The sequence below is a fragment of the Bombina bombina genome, chromosome 4, assembly GCF_027579735.1.
Source record: "Bombina bombina isolate aBomBom1 chromosome 4, aBomBom1.pri, whole genome shotgun sequence".
NCBI lineage: Eukaryota > Metazoa > Chordata > Amphibia > Anura > Bombinatoridae > Bombina > Bombina bombina.
Window position 1 is genome coordinate 601,400,033 of NC_069502.1, and position 22,246 is coordinate 601,422,278.

Genomic DNA, 22,246 nt, shown 5'->3' on the forward strand with positions numbered 1-22,246 from the left:
TTGCAATTTGAGGGGGCAAGATAGTTTCAATTCATCTAGAGATTGGTTAGTAAGATTGATAGGGAGATATTCAGATTTTGTCATATTGATCAGGAAATTGGATACAGTCCCATAGTGGTCTAACTCTGAAATAGTTGTTCTAAGGGAGGGGAGCGGGTTGGTGAGTGTCAGGAGAATGTCATCTGCGAATATGGCTAACTTGTGAGTTTGGTCACCTACCTCTATTCCACGTATCTGGTTATTATGACGTATTTTAATAGCGAGCGTCTCTAAGGCTAAGATAAATAAGAGTGGGGATAAGGGGCATCCCTGTCTGGATCCATTTCTGATTTCGAAGGGGTCGGAAAGCGTACCGTTTATTCTGATTTGTGCTGTGGGGTTGGTATATAAGGCTAGGATTTTTTGAATAAAATAGTCTGGGAAGTTATATCGTCTTAGGGTTTCTTGTAGAAAAGTCCAGTCTAGTCTGTCAAATGCCTTTTCGGCGTCAGTCGATAGGAAAACAGTCGGGGATTGGGTTGTCGAGATGTATTCTAGGAGATTGAGAACTTTAACTGTATTATCTTTAGCCTCTCTATGGGGCACAAAACCCACTTGATCTTGGTGGATTAAGGACGGTAGGATTTTATTAAGACGGGTGGCTAAAATTTTGACGTAGAGTTTTAGATCTATATTAAGTAGGGAGATGGGTCTATAATTGGCTGGGGAGTCAGTAGTTTTACCTGGTTTGGCAATAACAGAGATATTTGCTTGAAGCATGCTATCAGAGAAGGGACGGGAGGCATTTATGTGGTTAAATAGGTTTGTTAAGGGTGAGATTAGTAAATTTGCAAATTTTTTATAATAGAGACCTGTATAGCCGTCTGGGCCTGGGGCTTTATTTTGTTTTAACTGTCGGATTGCGTCATTTACTTCTGAGGTGGATATGGGTTTCTCCAGTAATTCGCTTTGCTCAGGGGTCAATTGTGTGAGTGGAATATTTTTAAGGTATTGAGAGCAAAGTTGGCGGTGTTTTTGGGTGTCCCTGTTGGGATATAAGTTATAGAGTTTATGGTAGAATACTTTGAATTCGTTCGCTATAGTGTGTGTATCTTCTATGATTTTACCTTGAGCTGATTTTATGGAGTGTACATAGGTTTTCTGTTGTTGTTTTTTTAGAGCTCTTGCAAGGTATTTCCCTGGCTTATTACCCTCTCTATAAAAATTTTGTTGGAGAAATAGCAATTGCCTTTGTGCTTTGATATGAAGGATGGAATTCAGTTTATCTCTCTTTACTCTGAGTTCTTCAAGAACAGCGTTATCCAGGGGGTTGATTTTGTGGGTGTAATCTAGGTCAGATATTTCAGAGGTTAAGCTTTCTATTTCTAGTCTACCTTTCTTTTTGATTTGTGCTTTTGCTTTAATAAATTCTCCCCTGATTGTGCATTTGTGGGCTTCCCAAAGGGTTGCCACGTTCACATCTGGAGTGTTGTTATGTGCAAAATAGTCTTTTATATGACTTGCAATTTATCTAGCAGTATGGAGTCGTCTAATTTCCATTGGAAGGCCCTAAGTGGAGCAGAGGGCCAGTTAATATGACACGAAACTAGGGAGTGGTCGGACCAGGAAGTGTGTTTTATCTGTGAAAGTTTGGAGTGAGATAGGAGTATGTGATCTACTAATATATAATCTAGTCTGGAATAATTGCATTTGGGGTGAGAGAAAAAGGTGTAGTCACGTTTTTGGGGGTTGAAGTATCTCCATACATCGTGTAAGCCTAAGGATTTGAATTTCCGCCAAATCTTGGGTAGGTTAGGGGTTTTGGTTCTGGATTCTGGGTTTGAGCAATCAACCGTAGGGTCTAGAGGGAAGTTGAGATCTCCAGCTACTATAAGGGAGCCTTTTAATTCTTTTACAATTAAGTCTGAAATCGAATTTATAAATTGGTCTTGTCTGGAGTTAGGAGCGTAGGCATTTACTAAGGTTATCGGTTTACCAAATAGTAAGCCTTTTAGGCAGATATATCTACCTTCCTTATCTGAAATGCACCGTATCTTAGTGAATGGTAAGGATTTGTGGAGCAAAATACTGACCCCATTGATTTTCTTATTGGGGTTTGTGCTGTGGAAGTGCTGCGGATATTGTGGGGAGAAGTATTTGGGAATATTTTTAGATTTAAAGTGCGTTTCTTGGAGCATCAATATGTGCCCACCTTTTTTCTGGAGGTCACTAATGGCCATTCTCCTTTTTTGGGGGCAATTTAGGCCTTTGACATTTTGTGTAAAAATAATTAGTTCATGTGGTGAGTGTCTATTCATTTTGGTTGTGTGAGAAAGTTAAGTTTATTTTGAAGGATGCCAGCATATCTAAAAGGTTAGACGTCATGTGTGCACACGGTAAGAGACAGAAGAGGGGAAAGATAGAGAGAGCAGAAAAAGGTAGAGAAAAACGGAGTAAAGAGAGAGAGAAAAAAGAAACAAAATACAGTTTCCATCTTAAGTACATTAAACATTCCTAAATTTAAGGAGATAAACTCCCAACTGTATGAGAACCATTAAACTTTGCTAATGAACAGTCAGCATATTATAAAAAATCAAGCATTTCAGTGCAATAATAGGGAACTAAGAAAAAACATCGTGCAGCAATAAACCAAAAATAAAGAAATATGGGCCCCAATCTAAACTGGGACAGGAAGAGTGGTAACAAAAAGTGAGGTTTACCACGAAATGTTAAAGTCAGCTTGTAACACCTCTAGAAGACATCTGGGGTGAAGCAGGCTTCTGTGTTCTCTTTTGACGGACTGGAATCCATTCCTTCCGTTGCGGGAGTGGTGTAGGACCTGTGGTGTTGTGGTCTTTGATATGGGCGGGGAGGCCCTCATCTAGTTGTGGCGGTTGAATGTCTAATTCTTTGCAGATAGGTAAGATGTCATCTGTAGTGGAGCATGACAGGCGTCTGCCCTTCCATAGTATTATCAAATGAAAGGGAAAACCCCATCGGTATGGGATGCTTCTCTTCCGTAGGAGCGATGTTAGTGGTTTAAGATCTCTGCGTTTGGAGAGTGTCCTTTGAGATAGATCAGCGAAAACCTGTATCTCCACATTGTCGTACCTGAGGGGTTGTTGTTCTCTTGCAAGTTTCATTAATTCTTCTTTTATCTGGTAGTTGGTGATTCTGGCTATAACGTCTCTTGGCGGTTGGCCTATTTGTGGTTTGGGGCGCAGAGCTCTGTGAGCCCTGTCAATTTCAATTTTTGTCTGTGTTTCTTCTTTTTTCAGGGTACTGAAAAAGTTTTGAAGGTATTGCTCTAGATCAGGTGTTGCAACAGCTTCAGGAATTCCTCTTAGTCTGATGTTATGGCGCCTGCTGCGGTTTTCTGCGTCGTCCAGTTTATCTTCCAGCTCTGAAATGTTTGCACCCTGACGTTGAATAGTGTGATGGAGCTCTGAGATAGCTTCTGCCTGGGCATCTTGTGTGTTTTCAAGTGATTTTACCCTGTGTCCTATTTCAGAGATGTCTTTCTTGAGGTCAGAGATTTCATCTTTAATGCATTGCTTGACTTGAGTTATTAGTGATGAAAAGTCTTTTTTTGAGGGGATTGAGTGAAATAGAGCTGTGGGTATGGTAATGCTTTCTGCAGGTTGATCACTTTCAGATTCTGATGAACTTTGGCCTGAGACAAGATCAGGGGGGTCAGCTTCTTCTGAAGCATTGGCTTTATTTTCCAAGGTCTTAAAGAATGTATTTACAGTGTGAGATGTGGCTTTCAGCTGCTTGTTGTTTTTACTTGGTTTACTGCCTTTCTTTGGCGACATTTTAGCGTAGATAGAGAGGTTTGCAACACCAGTTAGGAGCTGCAAGGAAATGAGAGGTGACTCTAGGATCTGTATTGACAGTTATGCCCCTTTTAGTAGGAGAAAGTAGGTTGCAGCGTGGTCTCTCAATTGTGGTAAAGGATTGTGCCCCCAGGTCTTTTCACTATTAAATTTTTGATGAGGAGAAGCTTATGTTGGCAATAAGCTATGTGTAGTGTTGCCCCTCTGCGGTTTATTCAAAGTTCTATTCTATGTAGGCATATAGGGGTTAATGCTTGAGCCTTTTGTGTTACATTATGTGCCGGTGCTGCGATATGAACATATATATTCTTAGTGCAAATATATCCCCACAGTAAAGCTGCCGGACATAGTTCTAGCTGAGAGATGTATCTCACTCTGCTGCCTCAGCTGTTAGTGCCGGACTTCTCCTTTTGTTGTGCGAGGAGCGCATAATACTTTATTTTAGGCTGCGGCCTACCGCGTGACTCACCTCCGCATCGGGAAGCCGTGACTTGTTGCCCAGTGCTTTGTTGCCGCTCCGGTTTGCCTCGACCTAAGTTGCTCAGTTGTTATGGGCTAACCGTGAGAGCCGATGTGATGGTGTCTCACTTAGAAGCGTTGGCGGGTGTGTGAAGGCCGCAGTCGTGCGCTCAAATTCAGGAGGTGCTCCGGTGTTTAAAATTGCAAATAAACGATCCCAGAGTGGCTAGCCACAGAGTGAATGTGTTTGCCGAAAATTGTGTCTGTTAGTTTGAGTGAGGCATGAGCCTGAATCGTTCTCATACAGATAGGGCTGAGGAGCTCTAAGAGAAAGCAGCCATCTCCTAGGCTGGCTAGCTCCGCCCTCCTTACGCCATATCTTATGATAAATTTTCATAGTGACAGGCTATGAAAAAGAGAGAGAAAAAGAGAGAGAGATAAAGAGACAGTGTGATAGAGAGAGAGAGAAAGAGAGGGAGTGAGAGAAAGAGAGAGGGAGAGAGAGAGGGTAGTAAATATGGGGATAAAGCTTTGATTTGGCCCAAAACATCCACACGGGCCCTCAGGAGTTGGAGCTTGCTGCTTGCTGAGTGAAAACAACTGCGCATCTGAGGCGCGAAAATAGGCCCCGCCCATCTCACTCGATGTCTCTACAGCTTCAAAGAACTGCACCAGAGTGGTTTTAAATTAGCCATGTGGGTTCTGTGACCCTAAAAAAAGCCAAGTGTACCCTCAATAAAGTTGCCCAAAAAACATTATTGCCCACAAAACGTTAACAGCACTCCCAGTTCATAAAACGTTTGCACACAAACATTCAAAACTCAGTGTCAACCATTTTTGTAATTAGCCCCTTATGCAAGCTAAGTAATGCCTTTCTATAGCTCTTAGGATTACTGCTTACCCTTACCCTCATGGGGATACTGTCAGCCTTTCTGAAATACACAGTCTCTCCAGAAAAAAATGACTGAACATACCTCACTGCTATATAGCATGAACAGTTCCTCACACTGAAGTTTCTTGTACCCCTCAGCCTCTGTGGGAACAGCACTGGATCTTAGTTACAAATGCTAAGATCATCATCCTCCAGGCAGAAGTCTTCATCCATCTGCTGCCTGAGAGTAAATAGTACACACCGGTACCATTTAAAACAAAAAACTCTTGCTTGAAGAAATTAAAAACTAATATTTTATCACCTCTTTCACTTTACCCTTTCTAGTACTTAGAGTAGGCAAAGAGAATGACTGGGGGTGGAGCTAAGGGAGGAGCTATATAGACAGCTCTGCTGTGGTGCTCTTTGCCACTTCCTGTTAGCAGGAGGATAATATCCCACAAGTAAAGGATGAATCCGTGGACTCGTCATACCTTATAGAAGAAATATATAGGTGAGTTTCTTAGGTTCTTGTTGTCACATAATTGTTTTATGTTTGAAGGAATTTACTACAGACAGATTTGCGGGACCACCATGGGGGCAAAATTTGCCCCGGCATTCGCGAATTTGTATGTCTCCTGGTGGGAGTTGACCTATATCAATAGTGTATTAAACCCATGGTTGGAAGATATATAGATGATCTTTTGATCATTTTAAAAAAAATTTTGGATACAGATTTGTTTAATAAATTAATTTGCTTTTTAGATAATAACTTCATGAATCTCAAATTTACTGGATTATTTGATTCATTTGAGGTGAATTATCTCGATTTAACCTTACAGAGTAGTGCTAACAAAATTATTACTAAAACTTATCGGAAGCCAATTGCAGGCAATACGATTTTGCATGCTGCTTCGCAGCATCCCAGTCACCTTATTAAAGCGGTCCCAAGAGGACAGTTTATAAGGTTAAAAAGGAATACTCAATCCTTAGAGGTCTATGAATCTCAATCAGTAGATCTCAAAAATAGACTTATAGCTAGAGGATATGAGTCTTCACTAGAAAAATGCAGAAATGCACTAAAGACAGTTCTTTTAATGAAGCTATTGTCTTCACCACGGAATATACTAGTCAGTACACTAAAATTTTACAGAAACACCTTCATATACTTGAAGGAGATCCTACACTTGCTCCAATAATTAAACATTGCAAATTTGTTAAAAAAAAACCCGAAAAACCTAGCTAGAAGCCTTTCTCCTAGTAATGTCGTAAGAACGCGTACAACAGGCTCCAAGTGGCTTACTAAGCATGGAAATTTTAAAATGTTTAAGTAAAAATTGCCACATGTGTTCTTGTATTGGATTTGGCAGTTATTTTACAAGTAATGTCACTAAACAAAGGTTTAATATTGATTTTTATGCCAATTGTGGCACTACCTTTGTCGTCTACTTACTTACTTGTAATTTGTGCCAGCTTCAATATGTTGGCCAAACCTCTAGGGGGGTCAGAAAAAGATTTGGTGAACACCTTAGGGATACAAAAAATTATGTTAAGGAGTCATCTATTGCGAACCATTTTAAAGGTGAACATTTTACTAATATAGCTAATCTTTCCATCCAAATTATAGATGTTGCCATTGTACCCCCTAGAGGAGGAAATATATACAACATCTTACAAAGAAAAGAAATCTATTGGATTCATCAAGATTCTTCAATTAAAGACAAGAATACCATTAGGAATAAATAGAGAATGCAACATCAATTTTTTTTATTGATGCTTAAGTTTCATTCTCAATAAATATTTTCTTTATCTTTCTTAAAACATATATTTGTATTAGTATCTTCTATATTGTGATAGCAAGCCATCACCATTAAATGGCAGTGCTAGTCTATAAAGTATACTTTATACCTTCTCTGTCCTTGCTATACCATCATTCTTTTTGTGTCATTTCATACCTATATAGGACATTTTTTCATTGTAAATATACTAGGTTTTGGATTATGGCTTTAATATTTTGAGTCATCTAATAGTGTTAATATGTTTATTTTAGTAATACCCATACATGTATTACAGGACATCTAGATTTACAAGGGTTAAATTTGTCTATTACATAGTTCTGTCAGTTTATACATGTGCACTGCTTGTTCAAGCATTAAGTATTAGCTAATATCCTCTGTGTCCTGTTTTGAACTAATTCAGGTCACTACAGGGTTAATTTTAATTAGTTAGGGTATATAGAGCACCTAGTTCAAGACATGTATTAGGTCTATGAGTAAGCGCCTTTAGGGGGCGCGAAACGCGTCAGACACATGCCACTGTCCACACCACCTTTGACTGTGAGTTCCATTGATGGATTATTCCACTTTTTTATGGATTGGTATTTACCGTGTATTCCTTGAATAAACTGTGGACTTTATTTTGCATACTAAATTTTGTGTGTAGTGCCTGCTACTTTTTTTCACCTTCTGTGCCTTGTTTCTAGTCCTATTGCCAATAGGCTCTCTTAGACCAATTATATAGTTATGTATAATAATTCTATCAACCTAACATTACAAAATAGCAAGATCAATACCTAAACTGGAGTGGTTTTTACATAGGGCTATAAAATTCATCCGTCTACACATTATAACAGACTGCTTGCGGCCAGAGCAGTCACACAAGCCTACACAGTGAGATGTACACTTATCTATACATGTCTAGATCTCATATGCAACTAACATAGGTTCTCAAAAGCCACATATGATATAAATTTAAATGAACAGTATGCAGATGAGTGACACAAGCAGCTAAAATAATCAGCTGCTATTAAACGCTAAGGGGTAGATTTACCATTGTGTGGACGGACATGAATCCACTGTAGCGATCATGTCCATGGCACATCGATAAATGCTGACAGCATACGCTGTCGGCATTTATCATTGCATAAGCAGTTCTGGTGAACTGCTTGTGCAATGCCGTCCCCTGCAGATTTGCGGCCGCTAGCAGGGGATGTCAATCAACCCGATCGTATGTGATCGGGCTGATTGCTGTACGCTGCCTCAGAGGTGGCGTACGAGTTAAGGAGCAACGGTTTTATGACCGCTGCTTCTTAACTCCTGTTTCCAGCTAGCCTGAAAGCTTGCACGGAAACAGAGGTATTGGGGCAGATACGGACCTTGTTAAATCGGCCCCTATGAATATTCTATATCCATGAGTTTCCCAATCCCTCCTAAGGCATATATTATAACCACACCCTTTACGCTAAAGACACCTTTACTACATACCCTCTACAGGTGTATTGCAGACAAGTACATCCTACCTTTTTATTTGTTGACCCCACAATATATGTAGAATATAACCCCTCTTAAGATATAATATTATGTATAAGGAGTAGTTGACTCTCTTTATTATCATTGGCTCCCCCACCCCCAATAGCTTACTTGTTAAACTGAGGAAAATGCATCCTACTTATGTTCTATATCCCCATAATTTGTATATGTTTCTATAAGCATAGAGGTAATTGATAGACCCTTCCCCAATCATTACATTAAAATGAGGTTCTTATCCCAGAGGTTCTCCCGCACTAGTCTATGGCGTTCATGTGGACAACATATATACATGAAAACTATTTAGTTGTATACTATATATCAACGGACTGCAATTGCTTCAATGCTTGATCCTACATTTTCTTTGATCTCCTGTATTAAAGCCGATATATTCCAATTTGTTAAATACCATCGGGATGCCGATATTTGAATTTTGTATATTGTTTATTGCTGCAAAAGAACATGCTTGTATGTTGTATACCTTTCATTGCAAAAAAGGAGAGAAAGTGATGGCGCTAATTAATATAAAGTAAGTTGGAATGGGCCTAGAATAGTCCAAAATTGGCCTTATACACAATGTAAATAGCCCCAAGGTGCTGTGTATTAACAGACACTTTTACCAGTACAACTATGAGATAGTTGCAAAAAAAGTATACACATATAGCACTCAAATCCCACACGACAAATGTGATTAATATAGGATGGTATTCATCAACAAAATAAAAAAAAAAAATTAAACTTATTAGATATGGTTAAAAATGGGTACTTTTAAAATCAAGTAGAGAAATTAAGGGCTGATCAACATAATATATCCTGGGTATAATTACATCAGGAATTAAATACTATACAGTATTGTAGGCCAGTGTAGTGATTGGGTAAGCAGAATAGGAGACCTATAATATATCTGGTCCCTATTGATTAATGCTGTGACTTAGAGATAGGTTTAGGTCTGGCAAGGGAGATTCCTAAATTGTATTTGTTTGGTGCAAACAATATAAACTAAGATGGTACAACATGCAAGTATACTTCCTTACAAAGATTATAAAAACTTTAATCTTGAGATATAATAGATAAATCCAACAATTCAATTTTATGTATATGTATATATCAGGGTATCTCTTTGATATACTGTCCTAGGAGTCCTGTATTAGGTAATGGAAGTTGGATTGCCCTAGGTAATGTGTGTATTTATCCACAGGTCAATTTTAGTACAGAGTGTCCGTAAGCGTGATCTATTACAGATGTTGTAAAATGTTAGGAATACTGTATATGTATAGCTTCAGTCAGACACTTGAGACTGTTAACTGAGTTAATGAAAGATACATTTTTTCTCAGAATGTTGTGTATATTTCTATATAGTCATCGTGATCTGTGACTGTAGAGAAAATAACGTGGCACATGTCTTTGCTTTGTATCATAGATACGCAGTATAAATATGTATATATTATATTATCAGTGCCCCAGCGATATTACTTATAAATCTGACTGCATTACAATTGCTTAAAAATATACAGCTCCTCCAGCATTTATTCATAACTGGATATAAGTTGTATTACACCTGAGTTTGGCCAATATAAAAATCGTATCTTAATCAAAGATTGCACCTTTATAGTAGGTTATATATGTATTACCCAGAACATATAAGACCTCCGGTCAATGCCTGCTATTACCAAATCAAACCCCAGATAAATTACCTAATACATCTGAGAATACAATTAATGTCAGCTCAGATATCGTAGTAAAAACCCTAATTTTCTACTAGATTGTTAAAAACAAAGGGTCCCACATGCCCTTTCCCCTGACATGTTTCGCCGGATTCTCTGGCTTTTTCGAAGACCTTAACTTTGGTAATAGCAGGCATTGACCGGAGGTCTTATATGTTCTGGCTAACACATATATTACCTACTACAAAGGTGCAATCTTTGATTAAGATACACTTTTTATATTGACCAAACTCAGGTGTAATACAACTTATATCAGTTAGCAGCAGGGGCGAAACTACAGGGGGTGCAGAGGTCGCACCCAAGGGTGGGGGCCCAGCTTCAAAAAAATATTTTTTAATAAAAAACGTTGACCTGCCACTGCCTGCACTGATATCATGTGAGTGTGACTTGATGTCTCACTAGTGTTTCTGACTACAGGGGTTAGTCTTTCTATTTTACCCATTGGTGTTTATGTGTGTGTGTGTGTGTGTGTATGTATATATGTGACTGTGTGTGTATTTATGCCTGTATGTGTGTGTGTGTATGTTTGTGGAACCAGCAAATTACAGACCTTGTTACTACAGCATGGATGAGGGGGTAAACAGTGTCACTATACAGTACCACTATATACAGTATGGGGGGGGGGGGTGGACTATGTCACAGACTACTGTGGTCACTTTATAAAGTACTGGGGTAGGTAGGGTCAGGCAAGCCATCTCACCGGCAGATTACAGACTGTGTCACTGACTCACTATATACAGTACTGGTGGGTTAAACAGTGTCACTATATACAGTAATAGGGGGTCAGACCATCTCACAGACTGTGGGCACAGGGTACCTCCTTTTACAGACATGTAATCTGATTCACTTTTTTTCTGTGTTAAATGTTAAAAAAAAAATGATATGTATCAAATTCACTTTTTTGGGGTGGGGGGCCCTTCTTAGATTCTTGCACCTGGGCCCTGTGGTTTCTAGTTACGCCTCTGGTTAACAGTCTCAAGTGTTTGTCTGCAGCTACACATATACAGTATTCCTAACATTTTACGACATGTGTAATAAATCACAGTTCCGGACACTCTGTACTAAAATTGACCTGTGGATAAATACACATATTACCTAGGGCAATCCAACTTCCAATACCTAATACAGGACTCTTAGGATAGTATATCAAAGAGATACCTTGATATATACATATACATATAATTACTCTAGGGAATTGAATTGTTGGATTTATCTATTATCTATTATATCTCGAGATTAACGTTTTTATAATCTTTGTAAGGTAAGTATACTGGTACGTATATTTGCATGTTGTACCATCTTAGTTTATATTGTTTGCTCCAAACACAAATACAACTTGGGAATCTCCCTTGCCAGACCTAAACCTCTCTCTATCTCACAGCATTAATCAATAGGGACTAGATATATTATAGGTCTCCTATTCTGCTTACCCCATCACTACACTGGCCTACAATACAGTATAGTATTTAATTCCTGATGTAATTGTACCCAGGATATATTATGTTGATCAGCCCTTTCTCTAGTTGATTCTAAAAGTACCAATTTTTAACCATATCTAATAAAGTTTATTTTTTTATTTTGTTGATGAATACCATCCTATATTAATCACATTTATTGTGTGGGATTTGAGTGCTATATGTGAATACTTTTTTTTGCAACTATCTCATAGTTGTACTGGTAAAAGTATATCTTTCATTAATTTTAATTAATAAAAAAAAATGTATTCTATTAGATATTACAAAAAGCTAAAATGTCCATATCCTAGCACCCATCAACAAAGACTGACTCTTGATTTTTTAATTCTTAGTCCAATCAGCAAATAGAAAAAAAACTTTCATTCTTCTGGCTGATTGGACTAAGAATTCAAAAATCTGAATCAGACAATAGAAATTCAAGGGCACCCCTATAAGCATGAAGAGGACGCCAGGTGGAATATCAAAAGAAAAGAAGAAACATCAGATATAAGATCAGAAGATGGACAGCCCTAGAGAAGCGCTGTCATGGAAGAAGACAAAAGAGGAGTGCCGGGGGTTTCTTTGGTTTTAGTATAGGGTATTTTGGATGCAAAAGAGCTCAACACTTCAAATAGGGCACTGCCCAAAAAATGCCATTTTCAGGTCAATTTTAGAGTAGGTTTTAGTGTTATCATAGGGGTTTTTTTTTTGGAGTGGGCTTTTTTAAAAGAGGACTTTTATCCATCCATTCAATTACTAGTGGGAATTCAACTCCTGGCCACCAGGTGGAGACAAAGAACACCCCAGCAAAGCAGGAAAATAAAAAAAATCAATGTTTCTGCTGCAGCATGGTCACTTGCTGCTCCAAGTTTGTGCCCCCTGCTGGGGTGCCCTAAGGCGGCTGCCTAGTGGCCTTATACAAGCGCCAGCCCTACGCACAAGATATTCTAACTTTGGATTTTTGCTCTTGTCGGGTTAATGCTAGAGTGAAAAAGGTTTACTTTCAACTCGTAATAAGAGTGCAACCCGACTAGTGAAAAAATCTTCTATCGTAATAAACGCTTAAGCGAGAGCATTAATTTGCGCTTCACTCGTAATCGAGCCCATAGTATTTAGTTTGGGGAGGTGGAGGGACAGATAAAATGCATATATTATTTAGTGTGGAGAAGTAGAAGGGCACATAAGATGCATTGTGCCCACGGGCCATAAGTTGGACAAGCCTGCTCTAAAGTGCATAAGTAATCTCTTCTTAGTCCTCATGAGATATTTAAATGTGTAACCATACAGCAATATGGTTTGTTTTCCTTTCAGAAAGTATTAAGACTCACTATTTTTGGTTTATGGCAGAACAAGTATGTATATTGGATTATTATAATTTTAGAGTAACTGTTTTAATAGATACTTATGCAAGAACTAAAAACAGATACAGTACATTTATACCAACTAGAAAGAGAACAGGCAAAAGAAAACATTTAAAGGGACATGAAACCCAAAAATTTTCTTCATATATACAAATTTCCAATTTACTTTTATTATCTACTTTGTTTAGTTATCTTGGTATCCTTAGTTGAAAAGCATACCTAGGTAGGTACAGGAGCTAACTGCTGATTGGTGGCTCTTCAACTATTTCCAAGTAGAACATTGCTGCTCCTTCAAAAAAAAGGATAACAGCACAATGCAGCATAATTATTAATAAAAGTAAATTTGAAAGTTGTTTAAAAATGTATGCTCTATCTGAATCATGAAAGAATATTTTTGGGTTTCGTGTCCCTTTAAACTGTTTTAGCTGTCTATGTTGAAATTGTTACTCACCCCTGAATTCTAGTAAATTGTGGTTTTCTGTTACATATACATTCTAATCTTTGAGACATGCTGGAAACAGCAGATAGAATTCCACAAGTCCAGTGTGTGTTATTGATATGACATTCCTAAATAAGGAACAATATTTAAAATAATAGTATAAGATAGAATGAATGAACCTGATATTTTAGTTCATCCAAATCAAAATTTCTTTCACTGCATAAAAGACAAACAATTGTGTAAATGCCAAAGTTATATGTTTTATTTTCCTAATCAAGTAATTCCTTTAAAACCTCACAATATTCATGATTGACAGTAATAAAAAAGACACTAGGCATGAAATGAAAATATAAAATACATGATATGCAGAAAGGCAAGTCAGTGCTTTAGTCCATTGATAAGACCGTAAAGAGGCAATACATGACCCATTAAAAAACAAAAATCTCAATTCACTGGTTTTTTTTAAACAAAAGATACATATTATATTATTCAAGCAATGTATGTTTATACTGATTTGTAAACTTATAATACAAATGGGAAAGGAGTATTTTAGAATACAAAAGATAACTTGATTTTTTTTTTTATATAAGACATGGCATTGGTAACACTATAGAGGCAATAATAGTGTATACTTTGGTCTTTATTGTGGGATTACTCATCTTTTTACTATAAACCACAACACATTAGTAGAATCATATGAACAAATTCTTAAAGGGGCATTAAGGCCACGGTTTGTCTATACACTGTGTGTGTGTATATATATATATATATATATATATATATATATATATATATATATATATATATATATATATATATATGCCGTATCACAAATGATGTGCAAAGATATTTTGTTAGCCAGAAAGTTACTATAGAAGAGCAGCCCAGAGATAAATTAGTAGAAAATCGTGCACTTACAAAGAGAATTTAACTTATCTCCTTTTTTTATGGCCAATTATGGTCTCATATACATAAGCCCCACACTTATAAAGCAAACACTGTGTAGAATGCAGCAGGTAAGGTCTCCAGGATGAATGCCAACTTTTTTGTGAGCAGTTGGCAATTTACAGTAAATTACTGGTAAAGAGTGCAAAATAAGTAACAAATGTACATAGCATTACAGATATTTTATGGAGGCTATGAGTTTAGTGTCCCTTTAAGTAACAAAACATGACTTCAGAATGAAGCATAATGGAGATTGTTATTTTTTTACAGAAACTACCTTAAAATAAATGTGAGTAAGCAACCAGCAATGTCACACTCGTCATCAAGTCTAACAAACTAATCCGAGATAGTATTGGAGGCATATGAGGGGGACAAACGCAGAATTCAGTACTAACAGAGAAACATATTTATTGTCCAGTTCCTAAGAAATACAGGTGGTGGAATATGCTAGTTTGAGTATTAAAATATACTTTAAAACCATGTTCAACAGAATGTATTAGGGCAGGTCTTTTAAAAAGTGGTTGAAACAAAGAGCAATAAAGTATATTTGATATCATAAAGACAAATATGCAAGAAATGGTACTGCAGATTACTGCTCCCCCTACTGGCATTCATCTATAATGCAGTACTGAAATTTAATTTGTGCTAAAAAAAATTTGGAAACGGTCTTGATATCTAAAATTGTTCTTTTTGGTCCCTTAATAGTTTTTGCACAAATCCAACCTTTCCAATTGTTTTCACTCATGCACTGATTGATGTAATGCAACATTATTTTATAGATAAGAGATTAACCAGAGATTTTCCAAATCGGTACTAAGAGATGCTTTTTAAAAACTGAGGTTAAAATTATATTCAAAAGATTTTAAAAAAATGAAATAAGTAAAAAAAAATCTAGTCTGCACTGAAGCAAAGTTATATTGTTAAAGGGACATGACACATTTTTTTGTTTCATGATTTAGATAGAGAATACAATTTTATAAACTTTCCAATGTACTTCAATCATGTAATTTGCTTCATTCTCTTGCTATGCTTTGTTGAAGAAACAACAATGCACATGGGAGAGCCACTAACGAGGCATATATGTGCAGCCACCAATCAGCAGTCCTGAGCCTACCTAGGGTATGCTTTTCAACAATGGATACCAAGAGAACTAAACATTAGAGAGCAGAAGTAAATTAGAAAGTTGTTTAAAATTGCAAGCTCTCATGTCCTTTTAATACAATTAACAAATAGGTAAATCTCAATTAATCTAAACAGATTCTACATAAAAAAAGAGCCCAGTGCATATGCACATATCAACCCCAACCCTGATCTATTTATAAATGGATGATTTTCACATATATAACTTTTCTGATAAAAATTTCTTACAGGAGATAAATTAATTTAAATTACTTTTAAGACTTATTGAGAATCCCCAGGTCTTAATTTTTTTTTCAATAAAGACTAACAAGCTGCATAAAAACACAAAGAATATAGAACATACCCTAAAATATTAGTTGTACAGATTGGATCACATTAGAAAAGTCTCAAAAAGTAATATTGAAAAATAAATCTGACACATTAATAATTTGATCACAAGAAAAAAACATAATAAATGGACTAATAATACATTAAGATCACAAGATACTCTTGTTGTTGATGACATCTCTACAAAATCTTATGGTAAAGATGCCTTAACATTAGCATAAAGGAATCAGAAAAATCAATACTCCAACCATTTTACTTTCAACAGAAGCAATGCATTGAAAATCCCTTTGGCAGTCAATGGATTAGTAAAGAGAAATGGAACAGTCCAAAATGTTCTATCATTCACTTAAAAGAGCATATTGATAAATGGGAAACATTCTTTTCATTACATAAATGTAAAGTTGAGGAAATCAGTATTTCCAATTCCATTCAACCCCTTTAACAATCTTGTCGGTTGTTTAGAATAGTGGCAGGTGCTGCAGACAACACTGGTCTGGTGCTTTTATCTAAGCTGGCGGTCTCCATTTTAAGTTCAGATCAGTCAGCATGATGTGAGTTTCATACATACCCGTTACTTCAACTAGAAGCATTTCCCCTGTATGTTTAAATGTTGTGTCCTATACTAGTAATTTAGGAGAGCGAGGCATTGTGTGAGGTTACTGTCATATCATAATATCCCCTAAATAGTTTAGGTAAATGAGTTTATAAGACTTGTCATCAAATTATAAGGATATCCATATTGGAGCAAAGGTTTGGAATGTCATTGATTACTAGACCCTGCACTAATGGGTGTTTGAAGAAATTTGTTGGGGGGAGGGTGTAGATATAACAAATAAAATAAAAATATGCTCCAACAATAATATTGTTTAATATAGACAAATGCTAGAATTTATATAGATCTATGACAATTCAATGGTGGAGCATGAAGACTTCTGGTCAACCCTGCTCTAGAATATTTATATACATCGGATCACATTTCAGTGCTTGTTGTGGTAATTTTCATAAAGTATTAGTATTGTATGGGATTTTTAACATTTTGAATATAATAAGGGAATATATATGAACTCACTTTGCTGCAGGAAAGATTTCAGATTAGTTACAATTAAAAAACAATTACTTTCTAATATTTCTGCTTGCTCTAATTTATGAACAATAGAATACAAAGGACTTTATAAACACTGAATATTTACCATGGGATGCAGTATAAAGACAAACTGCAGACTTTAAGGTAAAACATCACATTAGCTACGTTTGTAAAGCGAAGTACTTTCTAGAAAGCATTTTACATCATATTTTTTTGTTTCTGATATCAGGTTTAACTCTGCACTAGATCTAAAATGGCAGAAAAAGAAATAAAGTTTTAGAATTGTTCAGTGGTTTGTAAATGAAACAATAAAATTAACTGAGCTATTTGATTTGTTACATAATAATCTTGTTGCTTCTTTGATTACCGCAAAATGTAAAAATGTTGAAACATTATGGTTTCCCTGTAGCAAGGTACAATTAAAATATACAATTATAGATTACTAAGCATGTCTACGGACTATATAGTGGTTATCTAAAAGGGTCTAGTTAATGAAAATATATAAGCCAGCAATAGCTTTAGAAAACCGTTTCCTTTTTTTGTGTTTTTTTAATTAACATTCTCTAAATAAATAATTATCTGCAGCTGTCTGCTGCAATCATTTCAAAACGCGTTGATTCTAAAGAATATTGGTAAAAAAATATGTACTTGCTGCTATAGAAAATATACTTATAACACAAGAAAATAATTAAAAAAAAATGTACCATTGTTCTGAAAGTTAACCTAGAAGGCTGCAGCAGCATAGAGATATGCTAAGTGGTAATGAGGTAGCCTTTTGCTGTAAACAGAATAAAAAAAAAAAAAAAAACTTTTACCAATGTAAACGTTGTGAATACAACCAAAATAAGAGAACATCACAAATATTCACAAAAGTAAATCAGAATATGAACACAATTTTACAATTAACACATGAAAACAAAACACAATAAAACTGATTATCAGAATTGTGGGCTTATGAAAAAAAAATGAGAGGTAGTTACTAAGAGCAGTATATAACACAATATATTATATATAAAGGTCTACATCTATTTGGTTTGTTCTGATATAGCAGGTCTGTAGACGATGCAATTATGGAAAAAACATTACATGGAATATTCCCTGAGTAAAGTTCTTAGTCCTGAGTACATTATGAAATAGTGATAATATTCTCATATACAAAAATAAAACCTAGGTTTAACATAGGTTTGGTATGTGCTCATTGTAGTTCAGGCTGAGGTGACACATATGCTGATGTGGAATGAAATACAACACTTGAATAACTGCACATTTGAGAGTCTCTTTATGAATTGTGATCTCAGCTCTGAACTCTATGTAAACAGGGAATGTCCATTTTAATGACAAGCTACTTGTAGAAAGTGAAGAAACTTTGGTTTCAAAATTCAAAGTTTTTTTTTTTTCTGCTTTGCCACATAACCTTTTTAGTGCAGGAATTAAGGACCACCTGCAGAGTCAAGGTTTGATACATTCTCAAACCAATTTCCAGGCTATGTAATGCCACCATGATTCGTCTACATAACTTAAATAAGTAAAATATCCTTACTCAAGGCAAGGAAGTACTCAATCACTACATCATCACATTCAATATTGTCAAAAGTTATACTTTACATCAGACTATACTGAATAAATTCAGTATAAACCATTGAGAAACACAGTCATAGAATTCAAAGGTAATGGCAAATGTGTGCCTGAATATAATCTCAAAGCAGCAGCAGCAGCATTACTAGAATGGGTAGGTTTATGTTAATACTGAAAATTGTTTCACCACCCAAATTTAACAAACAAGTTAGTGATGTTTTTAAATGCAGTACACTTAAATGTTGTGGGAAAAGAAGCATTTCTTTAACCTCTTAAGGACATATGACGGAATTTTTCCGTCATAAAACAATTGAGCAAACTGAAAGCTGTGTCCTTAAAGGGTTAAAGCACCTCACACATGAACCTACTGGCAATTTGCTGCATAGCATAAGAATCCCAATCTTCTAATCCTAAAAATTACATATGGTACGACAAAAGTCAGAGCAGGAAATTACCCTGTTTATCATAATTAAATCAAAGATTTTTGTTTTCTTTTTTTGGAGATCACTGATCAAGAAAAAGCCTTCTCCTACACATAACTGGTATTCTAATACCAAAAACAAATTCATTTGATAAAGTGTTGGGATGGCAAGTTAATTGGATATCTCCTAAGAACTTATTAATTGTGACCTAGATTACTAGGATTGTTTACAAGTAACAATTACAAAAAAAAAAAAAAAAAAAAAAGTCATTAAGAAATGTTAAAAAAAATGTAATTAAGAAGATATATATTATATGAACATTCTTAACTGAGCCAACATCTCTAAAAACATTATTTTACGTATGAAAATGTCCCTCACCTTATCCTAAAATGCTTGTTGCCTTAACCTCATATTGAAAAAAAAATACAATAATAATCTCTTCATGGCCATTTCTTCCAAGTGAGTTTGCAATATTTGAGAAAGTACAGAAAAACTATTTTTCTCTCCTCAGTAATACATTTGTTAAATTGGATTCACAAGTCAAGGCCTTTAGGAGAATTTACAAATTAATTACTATGTAACTCAAAAGAATAGGCCTCAAAACTAGTTTTGTTTAACTGAGCAATACAATTATTTTCCCTCTAATATTATGGCTATTTGTGCTATGTTTATTAAGCCCTATGTAAAACTAGGAAAAATACTTTTGGGAAAAAAATGTAAATTATAAGGCATATTATATTAAATATGAATGGTCATGATAACTTTACCAATATGCACAGGCTTTAAACTGCTTTATAAAAACATTTAAATGGACTAGATATTTTTTTTTTTCTTTAACAGACTACAATTAATTTGCCAATGAAGTCAGCAATCCATTTGCTCGAAGGTTAAGAAATAATAGCAAGTTGATAGCATTAAGAAGGACGATATATGGCCTTTACATTAATAAGCTTAGTAGGCCTAAAATGAAGAGAGAGAAAACACATGCCTGGTTATTCCCAGTCATGTAAATACACCAGAACAATGTTGAACATTTTACCTTTTTGGTTAATTTAAATCTAAATATACCTTTGTAGAGTTATTGGCTGGCCCTGTGCTTGAGCATTTTTTATTATTTAAAAATCGGGAGAGATACAGGCAGTGAAAAACTATCTGCCATTCAAGTTCATGGGATTGTGCTCATTGCTAACACTGAATAAACTTTACTATTGCATCTGAAGAAAAAAAAAAAATCAAAACAAACACTGGAGCAGGAGGTCAGTTAAACACAGAAATGTACCTTTAGATTTAAATGATACAAAAAAATAAACATGCGGCATGTTTTTAAAATAAAAATCTGCAATAACTTAAAGACAATGTACTTAAATGTGGCACGCGCTACTTCTATGTTCATTAAAGCTGTATTCCCTAATTGTGTTAAACTATAAATGCTTTATCCACCTGAGCCTTTAAATAATGTGATTTATATGCAGCATTTTACCTGACAGAGGTTCACGGTGAGGAATTTGTTGTTTATTGTTTAACATTTTTATTTTTTTAAAAGGCTAACTAAACTCACTAAACACCTCATGGATTTTATGTAAAACAGAGTTTGTCCCACACTACCTAGAGAGAACAGAAAGCAAACCTTGTTATGTGCCAATGCAGCAAATCAAATAGCTGGTTTAGGCAATTTGCAGCAATGAAGTCCTAGGTTAAATATTTTCTTTCTTGGTCTCTTTAGAAAACATGGAACAAAGCACAATTTGTACACAGAAGTAAGGAGGTGTTAATCTGCTGCCACTGCCCAGAATTTTTTTGAACACAGGAAGACTAGGCCTGTATTTTTAATGTAACTGATATTCTTGCAGTGTATCATCTAGTATACATCAATATTCATTCTATTTAACACAGTAATTAGAAGAACAGAAAAGATAATCATTCACTGGTTTCTCTCATACTTCTCACATATGAGCATGTTTTTTTGTTTTTTTTTTATAAATGCCTGAAAGCATATTTGGCTCATAATATTGCTTAGGTAGGGAGTCAATATGGCCAAGGGATTTTACACAAAATAAAAATCAACAACCTGTTTAGGATACATTAACACTAGTAGTGCCTGCTGACAACAGTCTATACACTAAAACAGTCCCTGCTTCCATAATGTTCGTATGACTGTCACAATGAGACATCAAAATTAGAAGTGTTCTCAGAAGTGATTAGTACCCGAAGTAAGAATACTTACTATTGCTTCAATCTCATTGAAATATATACCGTAAGGGTGTGTGGATATATAATATATAGCCACACAATTACACAGTATATACGTTAGCAACTACAGTTTTAAATTGATTTGTATACATAATGATATACGCACGCACACATACATATGAGGTAAAAAAAAAAAACACACAAGACACCCTGCCTGTTTAGTTTGCTTGGAGTGATTTGTCCTTATTGTCAATATTTCTGTAAATTCACAGTTCCTCAACAGTAGTTAAAATTCCAGGTTAGCTGCGTATAATGAAATGACTTCCCCTGTACTTGTATGAGGTAGAACTTCCCCAAAAGGGCAAATTTGAGAGAAACACAAGGACAAAGCGTTAAGTTTTTTTTCTCTTTTGAACAGAAGGCCCCTTTCTGCTTTGTTCTTCAGGCGATGCAGATATCTTACTTAAGGAAGCTTCTTGAGGTGACCTGCTTGAACGTTCTGAGAGCTCTGATCTTCCCTCCTGAGGATATGATGGAGACGAATAGCCAAATGCCCCTCCCCCCTCCCTTTGAAAAGCAGAAGTTGAAGGCTGTGGTTCTGCTTCATATCTTCCCTGAGAAGTTGTTGGATGCTGTGGGACCATTTTGTGTGGGCAGTTTGCTACCATGTGTGTTATGCTTTGACAGTAATGGCACTTTTTTGGCTGAGGAGGTAGATTGCATTCTTTAGCATGGTGATCAAGGCCACCACAGTTGTAGCATCTGAAAGACAGAATGAGAAAAAGGAAAAAAGGTATTAGTAAATGAAAGGTCAATTACCCACACCTAGCAGATCTTCTTTTTTTTTCCTTTTGAGTAAATCTCCTTTTTTGATCATTTATCTATTTTTTTTTATCATTAAATAAAAGTGAACACACAAATATGAAGATATACAAACATTCTTAACCCCTTTTACTATGTTGGGCAATGTCTTCTATAAACAAGCACAGTTTTTTTTTGTTTTTTTTAATTCAATAAAACAACTGTTATCCCTCAAAATATATATAACATTCGATGTCTTTAAATGTAATTCTGATGTTCTGGACTATGTCCTGTTGCAGTGACAAAAGTCATTAAGAAACATTAAACAATTACAAAA

The 22,246-nt window shown here is 35.7% G+C and overlaps 1 protein-coding gene across 1 annotated transcript in view; it reads right to left on the minus strand.

Annotated features, from left to right (window-relative positions):
• Positions 1-13,660: 13,660 nt before the first annotated feature.
• Positions 13,661-22,246, minus strand: part of LIN28B (lin-28 homolog B) — a 246,231-nt gene continuing 237,645 nt past the window's right edge. Inside the window, exon 4 of the mRNA XM_053710581.1 lies at positions 13,661-21,870. Within this exon, the coding sequence (XP_053566556.1) occupies positions 21,501-21,870 (370 nt within the window). The 3' untranslated portion in view covers positions 13,661-21,500. The remainder of the gene's footprint in view (positions 21,871-22,246) is intronic.